Source organism: Felis catus, chromosome C2 (assembly GCF_018350175.1).
Source record: "Felis catus isolate Fca126 chromosome C2, F.catus_Fca126_mat1.0, whole genome shotgun sequence".
Classification (NCBI taxonomy): Eukaryota; Metazoa; Chordata; class Mammalia; order Carnivora; family Felidae; genus Felis; species Felis catus.
In genome coordinates, this window is record NC_058376.1 from 109,965,407 (window position 1) to 109,987,214 (window position 21,808).

General features: G+C 37.3%; 2 protein-coding genes and 1 long non-coding RNA gene across 6 annotated transcripts in view; 2 read left to right on the forward strand and 1 right to left on the reverse strand.

Moving 5' to 3' along the window:
* The window catches only part of GPR149 (G protein-coupled receptor 149), a 68,016-nt gene extending 65,924 nt beyond the window's left edge, over positions 1-2,092 (forward strand). The window contains exon 4 of one of the 2 annotated variants that reach the window (XM_019810544.3): positions 539-2,092. In XM_019810544.3, coding sequence (XP_019666103.1) covers positions 539-1,114 — 576 coding nt within the window. In that variant the 3' untranslated portion in view covers positions 1,115-2,092. The remainder of the gene's footprint in view (positions 1-538) is intronic. The other variant, XR_006585375.1, reaches the window with a different exon arrangement.
* The window catches only part of LOC111562286, a 437,724-nt gene extending 425,672 nt beyond the window's left edge, over positions 1-12,052 (reverse strand). Inside the window, exons 1-4 of one of the 3 annotated variants that reach the window (XR_006585376.1) lie at positions 11,831-12,000; positions 11,380-11,477; positions 10,810-10,903; positions 9,647-9,755 (exon numbers count right to left, since the gene is read on the reverse strand). This is a non-coding gene — a long non-coding RNA (uncharacterized LOC111562286). Of the gene's footprint in view, positions 1-9,646; positions 9,756-10,809; positions 10,904-11,379; positions 11,478-11,830 lie in introns of all 3 variants that reach the window. The other 2 variants (XR_006585378.1, XR_006585377.1) reach the window with 2 other exon arrangements.
* A 21-nt stretch (positions 12,053-12,073) lies between these two features.
* The window catches only part of DHX36 (DEAH-box helicase 36), a 51,004-nt gene continuing 41,269 nt past the window's right edge, over positions 12,074-21,808 (forward strand). The window contains exons 1-3 of the mRNA XM_003991984.6: positions 12,074-12,378; positions 19,849-19,973; positions 20,723-20,954. Of these exons, the coding sequence (XP_003992033.1) occupies positions 12,121-12,378; positions 19,849-19,973; positions 20,723-20,954 (615 nt within the window). The 5' untranslated portion in view covers positions 12,074-12,120. The remainder of the gene's footprint in view (positions 12,379-19,848; positions 19,974-20,722; positions 20,955-21,808) is intronic.

The window sequence follows — 21,808 nt, forward strand, 5'->3', positions numbered from 1 at the left end:
TTGGTTCCTCTTCTGTGTACTCAAAACTAACAGCTGAAATATACTCTATACTACCTCTGAATCATAGTTTCACAATTATCATTCTTTCTGACATACTAAACAGGAAAAACAAAAAGTACATTTTGAATATTACAGTCTACATTTCTTTCAACCTATGCAAACTTTTTAATGTAACAAAAAATACAAAAGCAATTCCAGATTGTAAATTTGCATTCAATTTTATGCCCAAATTCTGCTTTTGGAAACACCTACCACTGCCCCCATCAAAACACAAATTTTGCCTTAAACTGTGGAGTTATGTTCTTTACCTTCAAAGAAAGGTTCCTGGCTGTCCTCATTTAGGTGTTATATTTGACCTAGGAGAAACTAAACTATAGTGGTTTAATAGCAGAATTTAAATCCCATATCTATAAAGGTTTCTAGGGTCTGAAACAGAAAAAATAAAAAACTTTACCATTTTGATGAATAAAGTAAATTGTTAAATGGCCTAATTTCAGAAACTAGGTTTCAATAGTAACAATTTTGTTTTTGTTCCCAGCGTTCTGGTGGTGCCCTTGCCATTCCCTTGTGTGCATTCCAGGGGACTGTGTCTCTCCAAGCACCTACAGGGAAAACCCTATCTCTTTCTACCTATGAGGTAAGTGCTGAGGGACAAAAGATAACCCCAGCCTCTAAGAAAATAGAAGTCTATCGATCCAAAAGTGTTGGCCATGAACCAAACTCAGAAGATTCTCCCTCCACATTTGCGGACACCAGTGTGAAAATACACTTGGAAGTTCTTGAAATTTGTGATAACGAAGAAGCCTTGGATACCGTGTCAATCATTAGCAACATCAGCCAGTCCTCTACACAGGTCAGATCTCCGTCCCTACGCTACTCGAGGAAAGAAAACAGATTCGTTTCTTGTGATTTAGGGGAAACAGCCTCATACTCTCTCTTTTTACCTACAAGTAATCCTGATGGTGATATCAACATCTCCATTCCGGACACTGTTGAAGCACACAGGCAGAACAGTAAAAGGCAGCATCAAGAGAAGGAAGGCTACCAGGAGGAAATCCAGTTGTTAAATAAAGCTTACAGAAAAAGAGAGGAAGAAGGCAAGGGTAACTTGTGATCATTTGGTCTAATAAAGGCAAGAACGAATCTGCAAGTTCAAACTACTTAACGCTTTTGTTCTGAGGCTATTTGATTTCCTTTATAACCTGTTGGTTTACATAAGCATTACAGATTTAGTAGTTAATTGTTTTTAGGAGGAGCAGCTAGAACTAGTGTAAACACTTAAGTGCTTTTGATGTATTACCTGTAGATCACACACTGTGGTATTTAAAGGTTTGTTTCTTATCTGATTCCTAGGCTGTTTTCTAGATCAAATATCAGCCTCATATACTAACGTTTTTGCCTATTTGTCATCTTCAGAGTAAACAGAAAGTTGTATAAATTCAATAAATATATTATTCCCATTCTCATGTTTCAACACGTAATAGTAGACTTTACTGCAAAGGATAAAAAGATATTTTGGGAATGGAAGAAATGTAGCAAAATTCTGAGTTGTATTTGAAGAGACTTGCCTACATGTGCCTAGCAAAAGAAGCTCATTACAGTTAACTGCTTTAGCTTTACACTGATGTCTAGAAAATATATTCTCATGTAAAATGGCAAACTAGCTAGCTTCCATCTTTGAAACATGCATGTCCATAATCTGTAAATAGTTGTTTCCTTCATTTCCATAAAATATGAATTGCTTACTAAATGTTTTTCTTCCTTTCTAAAATGTATTTTCCTTTCATCTTTTTACTATGTCAAGACTGCCCTTGAAACAAAATGTTGTGTGTTATAAGCGGAATTAGTAGTCCATAACTAAAATATTATTGGAAAAGGTTGTATATGTACACATCATCATTTCTAGAATTGTTTTACTTTAATGGAAATTGGGGAAAAACACTGCCAGATTAAGTTCCATGAGGGATGCTCAACTAGATTAACAAATTTCCAGGTAAAGCAGAAGAAAATCCACTAAGTAAAAAGTAAAACTGTATGTTTCTAAAGCTGCAGATTTGGCAAACTTTCTTAGCTATTCTTAAAGTATAGAAAATTTTAGTACAAATATTGTCCTAAGTTTAGGTACTTTTTGGTTTTTTCCTCAAAGATGTGTATCTCAAGAAAATTCAATATATATTATTAAATGAGTGTAAGATATACATTTCAAGATTAATTTTAAAATGTGTTACATTGCAAAAATGTAGGAATCACCTTGTCCAATTATTAGTAATGTATATCTCAAAAACTATAGACTAATTTGTTTCTTAAAAATGGTTTATTCTGATCTTTCTTCAAACACACATTAAACGTATTACTTCAGTGTTTATTTTCCAAAGTTATTGAGTTGACATTCTACATGATATTTAACTGTGCAACACATCTTACATATCTTATTTACTACAGACTGAGTGAATTATTCTTTTAATGATTTATTTTGGTTTCTATTTTATATTGAATCAGAATTCTAAATTATTTGAAATGGACTTTCAGACATTTCATCTCCAGAAGACTTTTTTTTTTTTTTTTTTTTTTTTTTTGGCCATCAAGAAGTCATTTTCAAAATAATTCTCTCAGTGGACTTTATCTCTCATGTAATCTCTCAGTATCTCATCTTCTGAATTTGGGAACTAAATGTAATGCAACTAGTAATGTTTGTAAAACAAGCCTCAAATAATGTATAACACATAAATTCAAATTCAAATATATTATCATTACAAATATATTTTATTTATTTATTTATTTATTTATTTATTTATTTATATAAATATATTTTAAGAGCCTTTTTATAACCCTAAAATTGAGGGCTATTTTACCATCATGACAAATGGCCAGATCAATCAAATATTATAAATTTATGGCATTAAATGCCTGTAAAGTTGAACTGAATATTCTAATAATGCTTTGTAAAAGGTAAGTTTTGATATATTAAATTTAGGTGTATAATTTTATGAAAAAGAAAGATGATTTTGTTGCTTTTGAATACAATTTCTGTCAGAAAGGAAATTAGAAACAGAACCACAATAAAACTTAAAAAAAATAATAAAGATTTAAATACAAATAAATCCTTTCTAGCTGGCACAGTTCTTTAATGCATAGGAGAAGACAATGGAAATCAATATTTAAAGAGCACCAGAACTGGATTGGAAAACAGTAATACTGTGCTTTCCTCCTGTGTTCTATTTTCTTTTCACTGGACTTGGGCCTATGCTAGGAGAACTGGCAAAACAAAACAACACAAACAAACAAACAAAAAAAAACAAAAACAAAAAACCTACAATATTCCCATTTAATTGCCCTTAGCTGCTGAATTAACTGTACACAGACACATGTAAAAGTTGTGCTGTATTGACACTTTAGTTCAATTATTTAGCCCAAAACCTTAGTTTGAGAGGCTAATCAGCATCATTATACTATTCTGTAATACTTCAAACTCCAATCCAATTATAGTTGAAGCCACAAGAAAAATCAACAGGGGCTGTGCCTATGCAGGAATATCTCCTTCCAAACCAAGAGCACACTGTATACACTGTATGTTAGCCAACTTGACTATAAATTATACTGTAAAAAAAAGAAAGAAAGAAAGAGTAAGGTTAAACTATATCAGTATAAACTCTACCTACTCTTTAAAACAATTATGATTGCATGGGGCGCCTGCGTGGCTCAGTTGGTTGGGCATCCGACTACAGCCCAGGCCATGATCTCGTGGCTCCTGAGCTCCAGCCCCAAGTCAGGTTCTGTGCTGACAGCTCAGAATCTGGAGCCTACTTTGGATTCTGTGTCTCCCTCTCTCTCTGCCCCTCCCCTGCTTGCACTGTGTCTCCCTCTCTCACAAAAATAAATAAACGTTAAAAAAAATTTTAAGTGATTATGACTGCAAAAATGTATTTCTGGCATAGGAAATACCCTTTTAGATATATTGTGCTATATTTAAATAGCTTACTCTGTTATACTCTTATTATTAATAAATTCAGTATTTCATAGAGTTTCTTTTCTCTATAAATTCATGAATCTGAATTCAAAAACTACTTATTATCTAATAAAAATATCACCATCTGGTGGTGACTCCTACAAACTGTAAATACATAATCCCTAAGACTCCCAGTTAATATAAACCCACATATAATCCCAAAGAGTTCCAAAAGTTGTGACTGACAGAGGCAACCATTTTGAAGACAGTAACCATCACAGTATTACTCAGAATGTAATAAAAACCATTTGGTTATGCAGTGTTTCAAAGCTTTTCTCAACGTGGTTTTTAGTATTGGTTTTCATAAACAGATTTTCTCTTAGTTTCTTATTTATTCTATTAAGTTACTTTCATTCATTTATTGTAACATTATATCATTATAGCATATAGAATGCCTGCTATATGCTAGAAATTGTTCTAGGTACTTAGGACTATGACTGAACAAAAACAACGCACACATACACACTCACACATATATGTACATTTGTATGAGTTTGAACCAATTGCAAATTTAGAGAACACAGTCCACATAAGACTTCCCTCACTTCTGACTCCAAATGCAAATTTAGGGTATCCCAAAACCACTATCAGTTTCAATAATTAGCTGCAACCCACAGAATTCACAGAAAGCTATATTCTCACAGTTACAGTTCATTTCAGGGAAAGGATACAGATTAAAATCAGCGAAGAGAAGAATCACATATAGCAAAGTCCAGGAAAAGTCTAAATGTGAAGCTTCTCTTATCCTCTCCCCATGGAGTCATAGATAGCATTACTTTCAGCATCAGCGTATGATAACATATAGGGAATACTGCCAACAAGGAAAGCTCATTTGAATCCTGGCATCCAGAGTCTTTACTGGGGCTCCATCATGGTAGGGGTAGGGTAAAGCATGGTTGACAGCTCACATGACTAATTTCCAGCTCCTTAGGAAGTCAAGCTGATAAGGAATGACCCAAAACCCCTACTGTAAATCACACTGTTACTATTTGGCTGCTCCAAGGCACCCAGACAAATAGATAGATAGATAGATAGATAGATAGATAGATAGATAGATAGATCAGGTAATGCTAAATGTATTGATAGAAAGTAGGTACCAGAGGTAAAAATGATGAGAAAAAAAAATGAAAATAAAGGGACAGTGATGGAAGGAGTGTTTTTTCAAATGCTTTAGTTAGGAAACACTTCACTGATAATATACTATTTCATCAGAGAGTTAAATAAAGTGATGAAACATGCTGTGTATCTAGGGAAATCATAGTTCTATCCAAGGGAGCATCAAGTTTCCAGAAGTAGGAGTATGCCTTTGGTATTTGATGAAACCATCCAGGAGGTCAATGTGAATGCAGAAGAGTGAGAGAAAAAGTAGTTGGAAATAAAGACAAATAAAAGCACAGAGAGGCAGACCATTAATGCCTCGCAGACCAGGTATGGACTTTGAATCTTTTTCTAAATGAGGTGGGAAGTGATCTGAGCAAAGATTTGATTACAAAATCACAAATGACCACTGTCGGTTGTTGTCAAGGGGAAAAGGCGATACAAGTACAAATTCGATTACAGAACAAACAGGAGGTTATTTTAATAGTCTGGGTTAGAGATGATATTTGCTAGAATTAAGGTGGTAGCAATAGAGATGGTGATGGAATCGTATTCTGATTCAATAAATAGGAAGGATTTCCTTGGTAACTACCTAAGTTACACATTTCTTTAAAAAAAGTTTTTTTTCATTTATTTATTTTAGAGAAAGAGTGCGCATGTGAGCTGGGGAGAGGGGCAGAGGGAGCAGAGAGAATCCCAAGCAAGCTCCATGCTGAGCTGATGCAGGGCTCGATACCACGACCCTAGGATCATGACCTGAGCCAAAATCAAGAGTTGGACGCCCAACTGACTGAGCCACCCAGATTCTCCACTTACATTTCTTAAATGTTTTTCTATGGAGCCTGTAATTTGAGGTAAAAAATTACCTCTGGCATCTATTTTCTGTTAATACCTTGGAATATCCCAATGTTTCTAATGTCCTCCACATATCACAGAGGCTAGAAGCCTGAAAACTACATTTTCCAGTCTCTTTTGCTGGCAAGTTTCAGATTTAGTGTCTGCTAGAAAGAGGAATTTGCACAAGATCTGGAAGACAGGGGTGCCTAGGAGGCTCAGTCAGTTCAGCATCCAACTTCAGCTCAGGTCATGATCTCACGGCTCGTGAGTTCGAGCCCCGCATCAGGTTCACTGCTGTCAGCATGGAGCATGTTTCGGAACTTCTGTCCCCCTCTCTCTCTGCTGCTCCCCCACTCATGCTCTCTCTCTCAAAAATGGATAAACATTAAAAAAAAAGAGAGAGACTTGAAAGAGTTGAAGAAAAGCAGCAGCAGTTAAAAGCTTTTAAAAGCAGTTAAAAGTAGTTGAGACTTTCTCTTCTAAGGTATGGTTCAGGGGTCTAGGCTCTTTCCATCTTGTAGTTCCACTCTTTCATTTTTATTATCATTATCCTCATCCATATTAAGCTGGCATAAGGGGCAAAGGGCAGAGAGGATCCAGCAAGGACTGTTCCAGGGATGGCCTGGAAAAACAGCACCTCAATCACTGCTGCTTCTGCTACGCTGGAGACCTCTGGGTATACAGACATTCCTAACATCAAAGGAGGTTAAGAAATAGACCTATCTGTGCAGAGGAAGAAGAAACCTAAATTTGGCAAACAGCTACCTATCCAGTCTCTGACACATGCTATGACCCCACTAAGCACTAACACCACTAATACACCACACTCTATTAGAATGTAAATAGTGCCCCATCCCTGGTGTCACAAGATGCAGATGCATACCACAATCCAAGAATGGCACATCTTCCAGGGTTTGAGTTATCTGGTCTTGATTCTAGAACAGACTATACTGCTACAAACATAGATTAATTTGTGCATGTGATTTCTTCTCCAACTCAAGATACAAAAAAAAAAAATCATATTTGTATGTCTTTCCTACAGTCTTGGGATTTCAACTTCAAAATCCACAAAGAACACATACACAAATACAAAAACACATGTTCTTCTTGAGAATGAGCAGGAACTTGCTGGCACTGGGCAATCAAAACCCAAATACAAAATGACCACAATGACAATCTTCTACAATATTACGTAGAATGATTTAGGTTCCTGGAGTCACATTATTTTGAAACAGTTTATTACAGAGGACAATCTGTACCTTTACATAAGCATAGTCTCACTGAGTAATTTTTCCAGAAAAAAAGAAAAAAAATACCTCAGGAGCAAATTTTAGTCTCCACCACTTAGCAGAAATGCAATCCCCAGAAGCTTTAAAATGTGAAGGTCAAAAAATATTAGGGTTTGGATAAATCCATGGTCAGCTGGTTACAGTAGTGAAGATACATAGCTACTTGCTTAAGTTTAAGAGTTCGTATTTCTATTATTTTTTATAGAGAAAAAAAGTATTAAAATTTGTTTTCTTAGGATCATTCAAAACATTTTTCCCTAAATTCCCAGATTGTCTGCTTACATTGGGCAGCGAAAAATCCACTAATTGAATTAGATTATGTAGTTTTCAAGGGAAAATATGTTATGCAAAACATTCAAGAAGATGTTTAACATGAATACTAAAATCCATTTTTTCTTTCTTTTTATGAGAAGCAGATAGAATTAGCAGACAATGGCAGTAATTCATAGTTACAATGACAAAACATCTGGTTTGCATGGGATAGTCCCAATTTACAATTGTTTTCCTGGCATGACAATTAATAGTGTCCTCTTTAACTCTCACAGAATTGGACAATAAGTTATCCAATCACACTATAGGTGTGAAGCAAGTTATATCTAATCTAGGTGTTTTTCCCCCAAAACATAGGTAACCTATACTAATTAAAAAGGAAATAGGTAATGTCTACCAATTTGAGCCCCCAAATTTTATGTGACAAGATGTTCTATTGAGTTGATAATTTTCCAGTATTTTTCCTGATATAAGAAGGAAACATTTTCTCCATGTCTCCCTACCTCCACCCCAAAACAGTCAGATCTTTACAGATCTAAGACTACTCTTATCAGCATGTCCCCTCTCCCCACCACCAAGAAGAGATCAGAGTCCATTAAGGATTCCATTTTCCAAGGGGAACACTAAACAAAATTCCCATCCAGTCCCTCATGAATATTAGACCCATGAAAAATTATGCTAGAGTTGTTTCACAGGGTTGGGGTAAAGAAAATGGAGAATGAGAGATTTCCTGAGATTGGGAAAACTGGTAGTTTCCCATAATGGTGTGGTCTTGTGTGGCTCACCCTAGCTGCCATCTTGGGAGTCACTGGACTGGGAGGTCCATGCCTATGGGAGTTAGATACCAAACGCCATGGGTGTGAATGCAATAGTTTTGCATCCTGTGCCCAGCCCATGATTAGTGGAGATTACATTTAAGAAAGACATCTTTCAGCATTCCCAGAGCACAGCACAAAGCAGAGCATCAGCAAGAGTAACAATGGCAGTTATAATGAGTCAGTCATTCCTTTTGTTTTCTGGCATTAGGTAACCTAAGAATTCTTATTGGTTCCAACCAAAGCAGGAAAAAAAAAAGTACCAACTGATACTTTTCTTCCCATTTGTTCTAAAGTGTATGTCTAAAGCAATAGCCTAAAGCAATACCATACTATTTCATGCTGAAGAAGTCAGGAAAACACGGTAATTTTAAATTTATAACTAAGATTCTGCTTAGGATCAACAAACATGAGGTGAAGGAAAATAATAGAATTTATCAGGAAATAGAGATCACACTACCTCTCTCTCTGGGGTTTTCATAAGGATTGTATGAAATATGGAATATCATATTACTTTCCTATTGCTGCCATAACAAATTGCCACAAAGTTGGAGTCTTAACACAAATTTACTACTGCACAATTCTGTGGCACAGACTTTTGATAAGATCCTCACTAGGCTAAAATTTAGGGTTTGGCAAGGTGTATTCCTTTCTGGAGGCTCTAAGGGAGAATCCATTTCCTTTTCCAGCTCTAGATGCTGCCTACATTCCATTACACAGAGCTCATCCAGATAACCTAGGATAATGTCCCCATTTTAAGGTCAGCTGATTAGCAACCTTAATTTTCCTTGGCCATGTAGTTTAACATATTCACAGGTTTTAGGGATTAGGATGTGCATATCTATGAGGGTCACATTCTGCAGACCATAAATGTGAATTGCCTGGCCCAATACCCAGCAAATGCTAAGCAACAAATAAACATTAGTTCTCTTTTCCACTTACTCTCTGTTCAGGCTGCCTTAACAAATACCCCAGGTTTCAGTGGTATTAAACCACTTTAGGGGCATCTGGGAAGCTCAGTCAGTTAAGCCTCTAACTCTTGGCTTCAGCTCAGGTTGTGATCTCACAGCTCATGAGTTCGAGCTGTGCGTGGGGCTCTGTGCTGACAGTGCAGAGCCTGCTTGGGATTCTCTTTCTCTCCCTCTCTCTCCATGACACCCACCCCCCCCACCCCCCATGCATGCTCTCTCTCTCTCACTCTTAAAATAAATAAATAAAAACTTAAAAAAAACCACTTTATTGGTTTAATAAGTAAATACCATGTTTAAATAATTAAGTACCACTTATTTATGGTATTATTCTGGCTTAAACAACAGAAATTTATTTCTCACAGTTCTGGAGGCTGGGAAGCCCAAGATCAAGGTGCCAGCAGATTTGTTCTCTGGTGAGAGCACCCTTTCTGGCTTCTACATAGCCTCTTTGTCCACACATGCCTTTCTTCTGAGGAAAGAAAGGATAAGCTCTCTGGTATCTTTTCTTATAAGGACACTAATCCTATCAGATTAGAGCCCCAATTCCATGAACTCATTTAATTTCTTTCCTTAGAGGCACCACCTCCAAATACAGCTACACTGGGGGTTAGAGCTTCAACATATAAATTTTGAGGAGACACATTCAATTCATAACACTTTGTCACCTAACAACCCACACTATCTCCTTCAAATTTTGCTGCGACCATCCCCAATATGCCTACTCAATCTTACCTACTGAACAATTCACATACTTGTCATATAGGTATGCCCAATGAATTTCAATACATTTATTGGAACTATTCAATAGTTTTAATCATATTTGCCAAGGACTACCAAAATGTGTCTCCGTCTGCTCTCTCTGTGCTTTTAACTCATGTAGTCAACCACTTTCTAGACATCTGTATTTGGATGTTTCATAGGCTCCTCAAACTCCACATGTATTATTTAGACACATTAACTCAACCCTCCCTCAAGTCCAAAAAAAGTCCTCCTCATCTAGTGTTCTTCATCTCAAGATATGGTACCTTCTTATTTGGTAGTCATTCAAATCGTAAACTCAAGGGTTATCTGACCACTTCCTCTAATTATCCATATCAAGTGAATCATCAAATCTGACATATTTATCTCCAAATAACTCTTGATCCCAGTCCTTCCCATGTTCCTTCTTGCCTCCACTAAACCACAGCCTGTTAACTAGCCTCTCTATATCCACTTTTGCCTCCTCCATTTCTTTCTATTCAAAACAGCCAAAAATAATCAGTCTCCTACTTAAAGTTTACTGTTGTTCTCTATGTGGTATATAAGTTCCTCCATGCTTATGCTCCTTTCTACCTCTTTGGTCTTCTCCAACAGTCTTTAAATTTCAGTGTAGAGTTTTCTCAGTCTCCAATATTTTATCATTTCCCCTCATACACATTGTTTCCTCCACCTGGAATAATCTCTCCCCTTCCTCATTAGTCTGGCTAAAGTCTATTTATCTCAAAAGTCACTGCTTAACCTCTAGTGTTTTAAAAAGGACTTACCTGACTCCAAAATTAAGTTATTTTGCAGTAACATCTATGGCTGTTGGGAAGAAAAATCTTTTCCTTTACTCTCTTAGGTTTACTTCTTAGAGGCCTGCAAATTAAAATGACAAAAGACAGATTAACAAGGAAAGAGACAAATTTAATCACATACCCATGGGACTTCATACAAAAATGTGTTTCAACAGATGGGTAGAACAGATGGCATGTACACCATCTTAATAGGAGAAGAGGAGGAGAAGAAAGGCACTCATGGGAAAATACTTCTAGGAAGGAAAAATGGGCTCTTACGAAATAGATGGGATATATAACAGTTTTGTGGCAATGCCTGCTTAGCCTGCTTAACATTGGAATGCTGACTTCTAGTCTCCAGTGATAAGTCCATCTTATCAGTTCCTCTCCCAGGGGAAGGGGTTTATGACAATTGAGTTCTTTTGAATCCTTCTGGGAGGCTCTGCTTTTAGGAAGTTCCAAGATTTCAGGAATTGAATGCCTCTGCTCAAAGTAATTTTTATGCTACAGAGGTGTATTCTGGACCCCTTCAAAGCATACAGCATTTTCCTTTCTTACCTCACTGCACAACCATTTCTTTTGCCTTATCTTCTCAAGATGGTAAGCAAATGAAAGATGGTGCCACACTTGTCGTGTTCAGTGAGTATCCCTAGCACCTTTAAATCAGTGAAAATATGTAAATGAACTGGATGTCCCCTAGTGAACCTAGTGTCCCCTGCACCCTATTGGATAAAGGCAGTAAATAATGACAATCCTTTAAGAAAGGCAGGGGCAGTTTTATATTTATGTATTTCAAACTGGTGTCAGGCTGTTTTCAAGATGTAGCTACCAAAAAACCCCAAAATATGAACTCATTTCATTTCTTTCAAGACTTTTAGGAGAAAACGCATCGATCCATAGGTTCTTTTACTGTGTCAACAGATGTTTACTATCCACGGCCTAATTGGACGCAAATTCCGGATTTAATCATGTATAATAAGAAAGTAAAAAGTAAAACCTATTTCCTCACATGTTTGGTGTAGGTAAGGAAACCCGCGAGCCTTTTGCTCCCTCTCCCTCCAGAGGTACAAAAATAGAGGACTGCGGGCACACCAAATAAGACTTCACCTGAGCCAACTTCCTGATAACAGATGTCGTCCTCCCTGACGTCACCGGAAACAGCTACTTGTGACGCTCCAATAGCCCTCCCTCTCGCGCTGGGCGCCGGAAGCAAAACGGAAGTGGACGTGCACTAGCTTCCGGGCCCGGACGCCATTTCTAGCGGTTGCAGGTTCTCACGAGTTGTAGTCTGCTGGGACAATGAGCTATGACTACCATCAGAGCTGGGGCCGCGATGGCGGGCCCCGCAGCTCCGGCGGGGGCTATGGGGGAAGCTATGGAGGGGGCCATGGAGGGGGCCATGGAGGGAACCGAGGCTCTGGAGGCGGCGGCGGCGGCGGAGGAGGAGGTGGTCGAGGCGGCCGAGGCCGACATCCCGGGCACCTGAAAGGCCGCGAAATTGGCTTGTGGTATGCGAAGAAACAGGGTCAGAAGAACAAGGAAGCGGAGAGGCAGGAGGTAAATCTGAAACTCGATAGTGGAGAGGGATGAGGCAGGACAGGCTTTTTCCCTTCCGCCGCCCCTAACCTTTTCGTTTTTTGTTCCTTGACTCATGCATGTGCTGTGTGAAATGAAAATCAAGTGTGCAAAGGTATTATGCTACAACTTCCGGTAGCGGATATTATGTAGTTTAACATTAGCCATGCTCATCTGACCTGGAGCAGTTAGGATTTGTGCAGGCTGGATGTATATTTTGCTTTAAGGACGTGAGAACTGAGCAAAACAAATGTTAAGTTCACGTCCTATCGGAAGTTAACTTCATTGGGGTATCACTGTGTTAGGATCTCTGGCCGCCCTTTCCCTTAGAAAAATTTTGGTCACTTTTATTTAAGTTCTTTGCCCAAAGAGTTCGAAAATAGCGGCCTTCTTGATACATATAAGTTTGCGCGGAATAAAAGCTGTCAAGTACTATTTTGAATGTAGATCGCTCAGAAGAATAGCCTAGCTTTCATATTTAGCATTAAAAAATAGCCACAAACCCAGGTTTTTTGTTTTTATGTTGGGCTGGGGAGGTTTCTGATGAGTAGCAGCTCCTCTTTGAGAAGGAAACGTGGGATCCTAGAAATAGGAGACGTTTCAAGAGATTATTTAGTCTCTTAGCGTTGGTGATTGCCCGGCCCATTTGGTTTGTATCTTGAAGATCTGTAGTAAGGAAAGCATTAAAGTTCGCTGACTGGCTTAGTTTAGTTTAGTTTAGTTTTTTTTTTTTTTTTTTTTTAATCAAGCTTTGTTACTATAAGCCTGAGAACAACTTTTTAGTAACTTCATTAAAAGCACCTTTCATGTTAGGTACTGAATGTATGTAATTAAGTTCTCATTTAGGCTTCTGCTTTTAAATTATTCCATTTCTTTATTTTTCTTTTATCTGTGTCATTTTAATCAAAATGATTTTTTGGCACTATCCATTTATCTTCACGCCTTATCACCTTCTCTTTAAAAAATATATATACGTACATGTTTGTCAGCCCAAAATTAACTCGTTCATTGAGAAGACTTTTTTTTTTTTTTAAGGAAAGGGAGCACATCTAAGTCATCTTGACATTGCAAGGATAATTGGCTGATTGCTATAAAAGGATGTGCACAGTAACTAGAAAAGTTACTCTTTATCAAGTTTTATTTAGACCACATTATGGCTGTTGCCCTGGGGATCTAAAGAAACATGATACTGGGAAATATGATATTGGTTGGGAAAATATGCGAACAGATGAAAAATTTAATCAGGAAAAATTGCTCATTATTTCCACCTGAAGCTAGTTGTGTTATGGATCATTCTGAATGGAATTCTGGATTTCTACCCCTTCCCAAACCTTCATTTTAGTAAATGTTACTACCATTTATTCACTTGCAACTCCCAAACAGGATTTATCTTTAATATTTCTCTTTCATTTCAGCAAATCTGCCTGCTCTTTTTATAATATATCCCAAATCCAACGACTTGTCTCCACAGCAGTTACCATAGATCAAGCCACTATTTTGTTCAGTGTTCTTGGCCTCCTAACTAGTCTTTTGGCTCCCACTCCTGCTCTCCACTGAGTCTGTCCTTTGTAGAACCACTCACAGTACTTTCAAAAGCAAAAAGTAGATTGCCTCATTCTCTAGCTCACAATTTGGGATTGGAAGCCAGGTCACATCTGTCTGAGTTGAATATATTTCAGTTGCATTCTAACATGTTTTACTGGAATCTTGGTAATATAGCTTCAATATACTACTAGGTTTCCCTCTGTGTACTTAACTCTCTGAGCCCATGTTCCCAATCTGATGTAATTGTAGCTTTTGTAAATATACTTCTATTTTTGCTTTGTATTACGATTCTTCTACCATTCTCTCTAAAATGCATCTCCGTCTTCTCTATCTCAATATGACCATTTTTCAATGATTGGCTCATCCTACCTTTTTTTTTTTTTTTTTTTTTTTTGACCACCTTCAGCCGTATATGATTGCTTTCCAATTTCCCTAACTTTTAATTTTTAGGTAATCCCTATGTTTACAAAGTTACCACATTCTAACAGTGTGCTCTTTTTCTTTCAATTTTCATTTTTTTTAATTAATGATTGATATGTTTGAGACACTATCTTAAGCACTGTATTAATAGGGTGTAGGCCCTACCTTAAAGAAATTGTGGTGTTAGGGGCTGTTACAGGGATAGTTTACAATGTTAAAATATTAAAAGGAGAATGTGGATTATCATCTAACTCAGACTAGGAGGATTGTAGATTTTCCGGAGGAAATAACTCTTAACGTGAAACTTGGAAGATAGCGAAGTGTGTATGTTTGGAATTGGGGGATTTGGAAGGGGATTCTCAGGCAGAGGCAGCAGCACGTGCCACAACTTAGAGGTCAAGAGGAACATGTTCAAGGAACTGAAAGAATAAGAGCATGGGTGTTGGAGTGTGGTGAGATGAAGGCAGAGCAGTGGCTTTCAAACTTGTTGACCGTTTCCCACAGGAAGAAATATATGTTAATTTGCAGCCTAGTGTACAGGTATCTATAACTGAACAAAAAGTTTCATAAAATGATAATGATCTGTACATTGCTCTGAGTGTGGTGTTGGTATCTTTTTTGCTCTTTTTTTTAATTGATACTGATAATGATTCTTTAATATAATTTTATAAGCAACAATCTGAAAAGCCTGGTACTAGAAAAATAAGCAGCACCTTGAAATTCATTGACTTGCCCCTAGGAACTCCTGTAAGCCATTAAAGCATTTGAAACAAAATAAATTATTGAGTGTGTGTTTAAATTCATTTTCATACCAGTATAGAGAATGAACTGAAAAGAGGCAGTTCTGGGACAGGGAGACCAGTTAAGTAGCCTTTGCAGTAATTAAGGTGAGAAATGATAGCTTAAATTAGGACATGAAGATGGATGGAAGAAAGTGGACAGATTAAAGCAATTCAGGAGATTCAAAAGTGATTTTATCTGGGAGGGAAGGGGAAAGCAAGTATGTATAATAAATGACATGTTTATGACTATATAAGAAACAGGCTTGATGGAGGAAGATAGACTCAGCTTAAGGACCCTGAGTTTGATGTTGTAGGGCATAAAAGTGAGGATTTCAGGGAGGTAGGAGGCCCTGTGGATCTGATGCCTAGAGAAATTTAGATTGGCAGTTTGTGGTCCTATGGATAGTAGGTCCTATGGATAGTGAATGGAGAAGACAAGTGGGTGCAGGCCTAAATTCTATAGATCATTGTTTTTCAGACTTGAAAGTCTTGGCACCTTTTTAAAATGTGGGACGAGGGTGGAGTGAGAGATTCTATTTTCCTGACAGAATCCCAAATGGTGCCAGTGTTGCTAGTTTGGAGATCACTAGGGTTCAGTGTAGAGTAAGAAAATTTAAGGGTTGGAGTAAGAGAAGTTTCATAGATTCTTATCTAGGAAGGAACAGCCAGAGAAGAGGAAAATAAGGTGGGTGTTGTTTTGGAATCCAGGAGCAGTGTTGAAGGCAGCAAAGGGTGTATGAAAAAAGGAAAGTAATCAAATAGTGGCAAATGCTACACAGATGTCAAGTAAGGTCAGAACTCAGAGTGTCTATTGGATTTAGCAACAAGGTCCTTGGCAACTTTAATGAGAGCCCTTTCTGTGGAGTGGTGGAGGTAAAAGCCAGATTGCAGGGGGCTGACTAGTGAAGGAGAGGTGAAGAAATGGAGAACTTTTCAATCAGTTTTACTGTGAAGAGGAGAAAGAAAAATAGGGCAGTATCTGATAGGGTTGGGTGGATTCAAAAGAGGATTTTGTGTTGTAGAAGTAAAGAGATTTGGGAGTCCTAGGTGGCTCAGTCTGTTAAGTGACCAACTCTGATTTCCTCTCAGATCATGATCTCGTGGCTCCTGAGACCCAGCCCGGCTCCAAACAGACAGTGTGGAGCCTGCTTGGGATTCTCTCCCTCCCTCTCGTGTGCCCCCACCCCTGATGTGTGCACACTCTTTCTCTGTCTCACAAAATAAATAAACATTTTTTCTTTTTAAGGTAAAGAAATTTGACTCTATTCCTGTTCATGTACTGATGGTAGGGAGTCAGTGGAGAGGAAACGTTTATCAGGTAGATTAAATTATGCTGCAGTAGTAAACAGCCTCCAAATCATAGGGAGCTATAACAACAAAGGTTGCTTTTCTACTCAAATTACTGGACCATTGGGAGTTAGGTTGAGAGTTCTCCTTATGAGAATGGCTCACAGAGCTCCACCCATCTGAAAAGTAGCTGGTTTTGGTGGCAGCTGGAGGGAATACAGTAAATTGCCCTGATTCTTAAGAGACTCCTGTTTACATTTCTCTGGCCAGTAAGTCACATGGTCATGCTTACGTCATGGGTGGGAAAATGTACTTCTACCATATACCTGGAAGGAGGCAAACCAGAATATTGATCAGTAGGCTAATGACTACCAGAGAGAGATTTAGGAAAGGAATGTAAATCTCAATAGAAGGATTAGCCCTGAGGAGGTGAAAGGAATTATTGGACTGCAGAGTTTAGTGGAGAGATCAACCTTAAGCAGGAAAATGGCCTCCCAATTCCATTAACGGGAAGGAAGAGGACAAAGGATAGATTCTGATACAGGTGGACTTGGGTTTGGTGGCAATCAGTTGAGGACTTTTCCATTTGTTTTTGTTTTCTTTGTGAAATGTTGAGGGTGAACAGGAAGGTGGTAATGGTTTAAAATAGTTGCACACAATTAGAAGCTAATAAACGTAGACAATTTGCTGGATATCACTGTGGATCTTCTTTGCCAGGAATTTATGACTAAAAGCAAGGATATTTGAGGTTGTCCAAAAAAGGGGAAAACAATAAAAAAAATTAAATGCCATGATAAAATAAAATAGTCATGACACCCAAAACATGATTGAGATTCTCCATGCTTGAGGGGTGAGGTAGAGTGAAGGGTGATACCACTGGTAGAAGATTAGGAGGAGGTAACCTACCAAAAAAAGGTTAGATCCATGTTTGGAATTTTGGCACTCCTAAAATCTCCACTGCCCATAGCCTCTGGAGCCTCATTGTGGGAGAACCTTGTTAAAAACAATTTATAGGAGGTATAAGTTGTGTTTTTATTAAAAAGTATAAATTATTGGGCGCACCTGAGTGGCTCAATCAGTTAAACGTCCGACTTTGGCTCAGGTCATTATCTCACAGTTGATGGGTTTGAGTCCTGCATCAGACTCTGCCCTGAATGACTCAGAGGATGGAGCCTGCTTTGGATTCTGTCTCTCCCTCTTTCTCTATCCCTTCCCCTGCTTGTACTTTGTCTCTCTCTCAAAAATAGGTAAACATAAAAAAAAAAAAAAGTATAAATTATGTTTTCAGGGGCTTTTTCGTTTTTCAGTCATCCTGCCTTTTTTGTGAATATCTAAAACTCATACAGCAAGGTGAGAAGAACTTTTGTTCTGCTAGTAGAGATAAAAAAAACTTCAAAATATAAGGTTTTGTTTGGTTGAAGAAATGCTATTCTGTGACTTTCAATTGGAAATAAATCATTCTTCAGAGAAGAAGTGCTTAATCTGTCCCATTTTGAAAGTGAACAGAAGAAACAGTGCCTTTGGGTGGTTGAGGTGTTGGGAAAAATTAAGGAAACTGCTTGATAATGACTTTATGTCTTGGGGTTCCTTCCTAGAGTAGTCTTTAATCATTAAAATGTCCTGTAGTTTCTAACTGCCAAGAAAAAACTCGATGACCATTTCATGTAGGTATACAAAGCAATAAATGTTAACATGTGCTGAGGACATTACAGAATTCAAAGTACAGGGCAGAAATGTTCCAATAATGAAACTCTGTGTTGGGTGTCCCCAAGACCACTCAGGTTCCATAATTTACTAGAAGGAATTGCAGAACTCTGAAGAGCTGACATATGCAATGTTTTGGGGTTTTTTACAGCAGATCTTTACAGATTAAAATCATCACAGGTAAAAAAGATGCGTAGAGCAGTCTAGGAGAAACCAGGTACAAGCTCCTAGTCTTGGTGGAGACTACGTACCCTATACTATGAAGAGATACATTAGTCTGATATATAAACCATTTTAACGAGATTTTCATGTTGTATAGTTAAAAAAAAAAAAATGATGGGCTTTAGTACCTGTCAATAAACAGATTTTGCTCTAACCTGTGCTTCCTTACGGCTTTCCTATCAGCCAGAGTTTGGACTTTTTAATTATATAAGCATAATGATTGTTTTAGTAAACTTTTCAGTTAAGTTGCAGAAGTCTTCTGGAATTTCCCAGAGATCTGCTTGTATTCTTTTTGTGTATTTCTTTAAAGAGAAAAATGGATTTAACACAAAATTCATGCACATTCATTGCAAAAAATAGATTCAGCCATTCATCCTTTTGGCAAACTTCTCTGCAGCATCTACTACTGTGTGTCAGAAATACATCTGGGGGCACCTGGGTGGCTCAGTGAGTTAAGTGTCTGACTTTGGCTCAGGTTATGATCTCACGGTTCGTGGGTTTGAGCCCCGTCTTGGGCTCTGTGCTAACAGATCAGAGTCTGGAGTCTGCTTCGGGTTCTGTGTCTCCCCTCCCCTGCTAGTGCTCTGTTTCTCTGTCTCTCAGAAGTGAATAAACATAAAAAAAAAAAAAAAAAATACATCTGGAAGACATATTGCAAAAATGTACGATATAAAGTGAATAATCTATTTCAATATTAATAATAATGAAAATAAGATTGTGCTGCATATATTTTCTACGACTGGTGTTTTTTTTTTTTTTCATTTAATATCTTGGTTGTCTTTCCTGTCTGCACACTTGAGGAAAAATCTACCCTCTCTTAACTACTCTGTTTAAATTCAACTAGTTACAATGTACAATTATAAAAGAACAGTTGTAAAAGTTCTTGTTCTTAACTGTGTACAGTGTAATTCCTATCCTGTCCGGTATTGTTTGTTTAATTCTCTTCTGAAGCAGCTACATCATCACCATATTGGAGCATCATCTTCATGAATGTTGGTCAATTTTATTTATTTCCTCTGAGCTCAGCCTTCTTCCTAATGTATTCATCTTTTTACTGTAAGAACTTCAAAGTGCTCATTGCCACCAAATATTATTTCCAGTTTTCAATTAGCTTTTTTTTAAACCAAACATTTGTGTTTTAGTAACTTTAATTGTATCTTTGAAAATTTCAGACAGAAAAATTTATAATAATCAGTATGTGAGAGGGTAGAAGAGAAAGGAACCGAAGTTTTAGTAAGGGATGTAAATGTACTTTCTTTGCCAGTTATATTGCAGCTAATTTTATAGGTATATATAGCAGAAAAAGGATATATACAAAAATATTAACATTAGGTCTGTGAAGTGAAATTGGTCTAGAGCACCTGGTAGGGCAATTTTAGGTTTCATATGAATGTTGGATATGTATATATCTGCTCTTTTGTTTTAGTTATCAAATGATTTTGTACATGCTTTCTAGTGTTGATAAGGATACTGTTTGCTTTGCACAAAATAGAGAGCTGTAGTACACATGGATGAACGTCGAGAAGAACAAATTGTGCAGCTGCTGCATTCAGTCCAAGCTAAGAATGATAAAGATTCGGAAGCACAGATATCCTGGTTTGCTCCTGAAGATCACGGGTAAAGCAAAACACATTCTTTTAAAGAATGGACCGAGTAACACTTCTTTCATAGCATTGGCTAGGGGGAAAAAAAGATAATAAAAATAACCTCTTTAGACTCTTCAATAAGTGAAATTTAACCTTGAAGTAAGCCTTTTTCTTATATAGACTGACTCTATTTGGTGGTAGATTGAAAAAAATCCAGATGGCACATTCATTCCACAGAAAGCTAAATGGTAGGAATAGTCTATTTGGATATGTGATCATTATTAAGTTATTGTTTATTGTTTTCCTTTTCACCATCTTTGTATTTCCAAAATTCTGGGAGAAATCTGTAAGAAGTTAAGTTGTTGCTATTTTAGGATGATTACGGGGGCTGTGCCATTTAGAGGAAAAATTAAGAGAGGTTTTTCTGGGACTGTATAATGTAGCATCCCATTTATAAGCACTCAGAAATGGTGGCAGGAAGAAAATGGAAGTTGTGAAATGAAGCTTAGAAAAATCAGAAAAATATGGTAAGTCATTGCAATGGAGGGATGACTTATGTGAATTTTAATTTTTTTAGCTACACAAGGAATAACTTGTATGGTAATATCTATTTACAAGGAGGAAAACTTTGAATTCATTATAAAAATCTAAGTATTTTCATAATTGATCTAAGAAAGAATAATAGCTGGTGATTTTAAAATAAATAGCATATTGTTTTGTTTCAGGGCTCTAGCAGCTCTTCATTTAACCTTTTATCATTTTTTTATTTTGTCAAAATAGTTACGGGACTGAAGTTCCTGCTGAGAGCAAACCAAACTCAGAGAAAAAACTTGAGGACCAGGAAAAGAAATTGATAAATCAAGAAAAGAGGACATTTAGAATCAGGGACAAATATATTGACCGAGATTCTGAGTATCTCTTGCAAGAAAATGAACCTGATGTAACCTTAGACCAACAACTATTGGAAGATTTACAAAAGAAAAAAAGTGACCCTCGGTATATTGAAATGCAGGTAATGGAAAGCAAGATGTGGAAAAAGTTTTTGTCATTTCTTCTCACACTTGATAAAAATATATTTACGTTTAGAAGTAGCTACGTGGTATAGATCAGTGGTATTTCTATAGACTGTTCTCTGTGGGGATTCTTTCTCTTATACCAGAGAAAAGCATGGGAGTGGAATTGCATACAACCTACAGCAGCTTACATAGTGAGGAGAAGAAATTAGTTGAACCTTTCTTGGACAGTTTTGTGAGATGTCGTAAGAGACAAGGTGGTTAGAATTGTAAGGTGTCTAGACCATTTAATCCAACTCCTTCCTTTTACAGATGATAAAATTAAATACCCCAAAGTTATGATGTACATATGTTCACCAGCATTTTAAAGATAAGACTGTGACAAGAACAAAAATTCTTCTGAGTTTTTCAGTATGTTCTTTCTATGGTAGGCAAGATATTTTTAGGTCCCTTCCTGTTAAAACATAAAATTTACGCTTTGTGGATATTCTAGAGATAGATGTAATAAAATGTTCACGTGTATTTCTTTTAAGAGAAAATGAGGAAGTTCTGAGGGCCACATCTTTAATATGCAAATATGTATTACTCTTTGTGAGAAAGGCAGAATATCACCTGTCCCATAGGAAAGAAAGGATCCATTGACTGTCGTTGATCAGGTTGGATATCCTGATTAGAACAGTTGAGGTAAAGGGGCACCTGGACTGCTCAGTCGGTTAAGTGTCTGACTCTCGGTTTTGGCTCACTCATGATCTCACAGTTTCATGAGTTTGAGCCCTGCATTGGGCACTGCACTGACAGCACAGAGCCTACTTGGGATTCTTTCTCTCCCACTTTCTCTGCCCCTCCCCTGCTC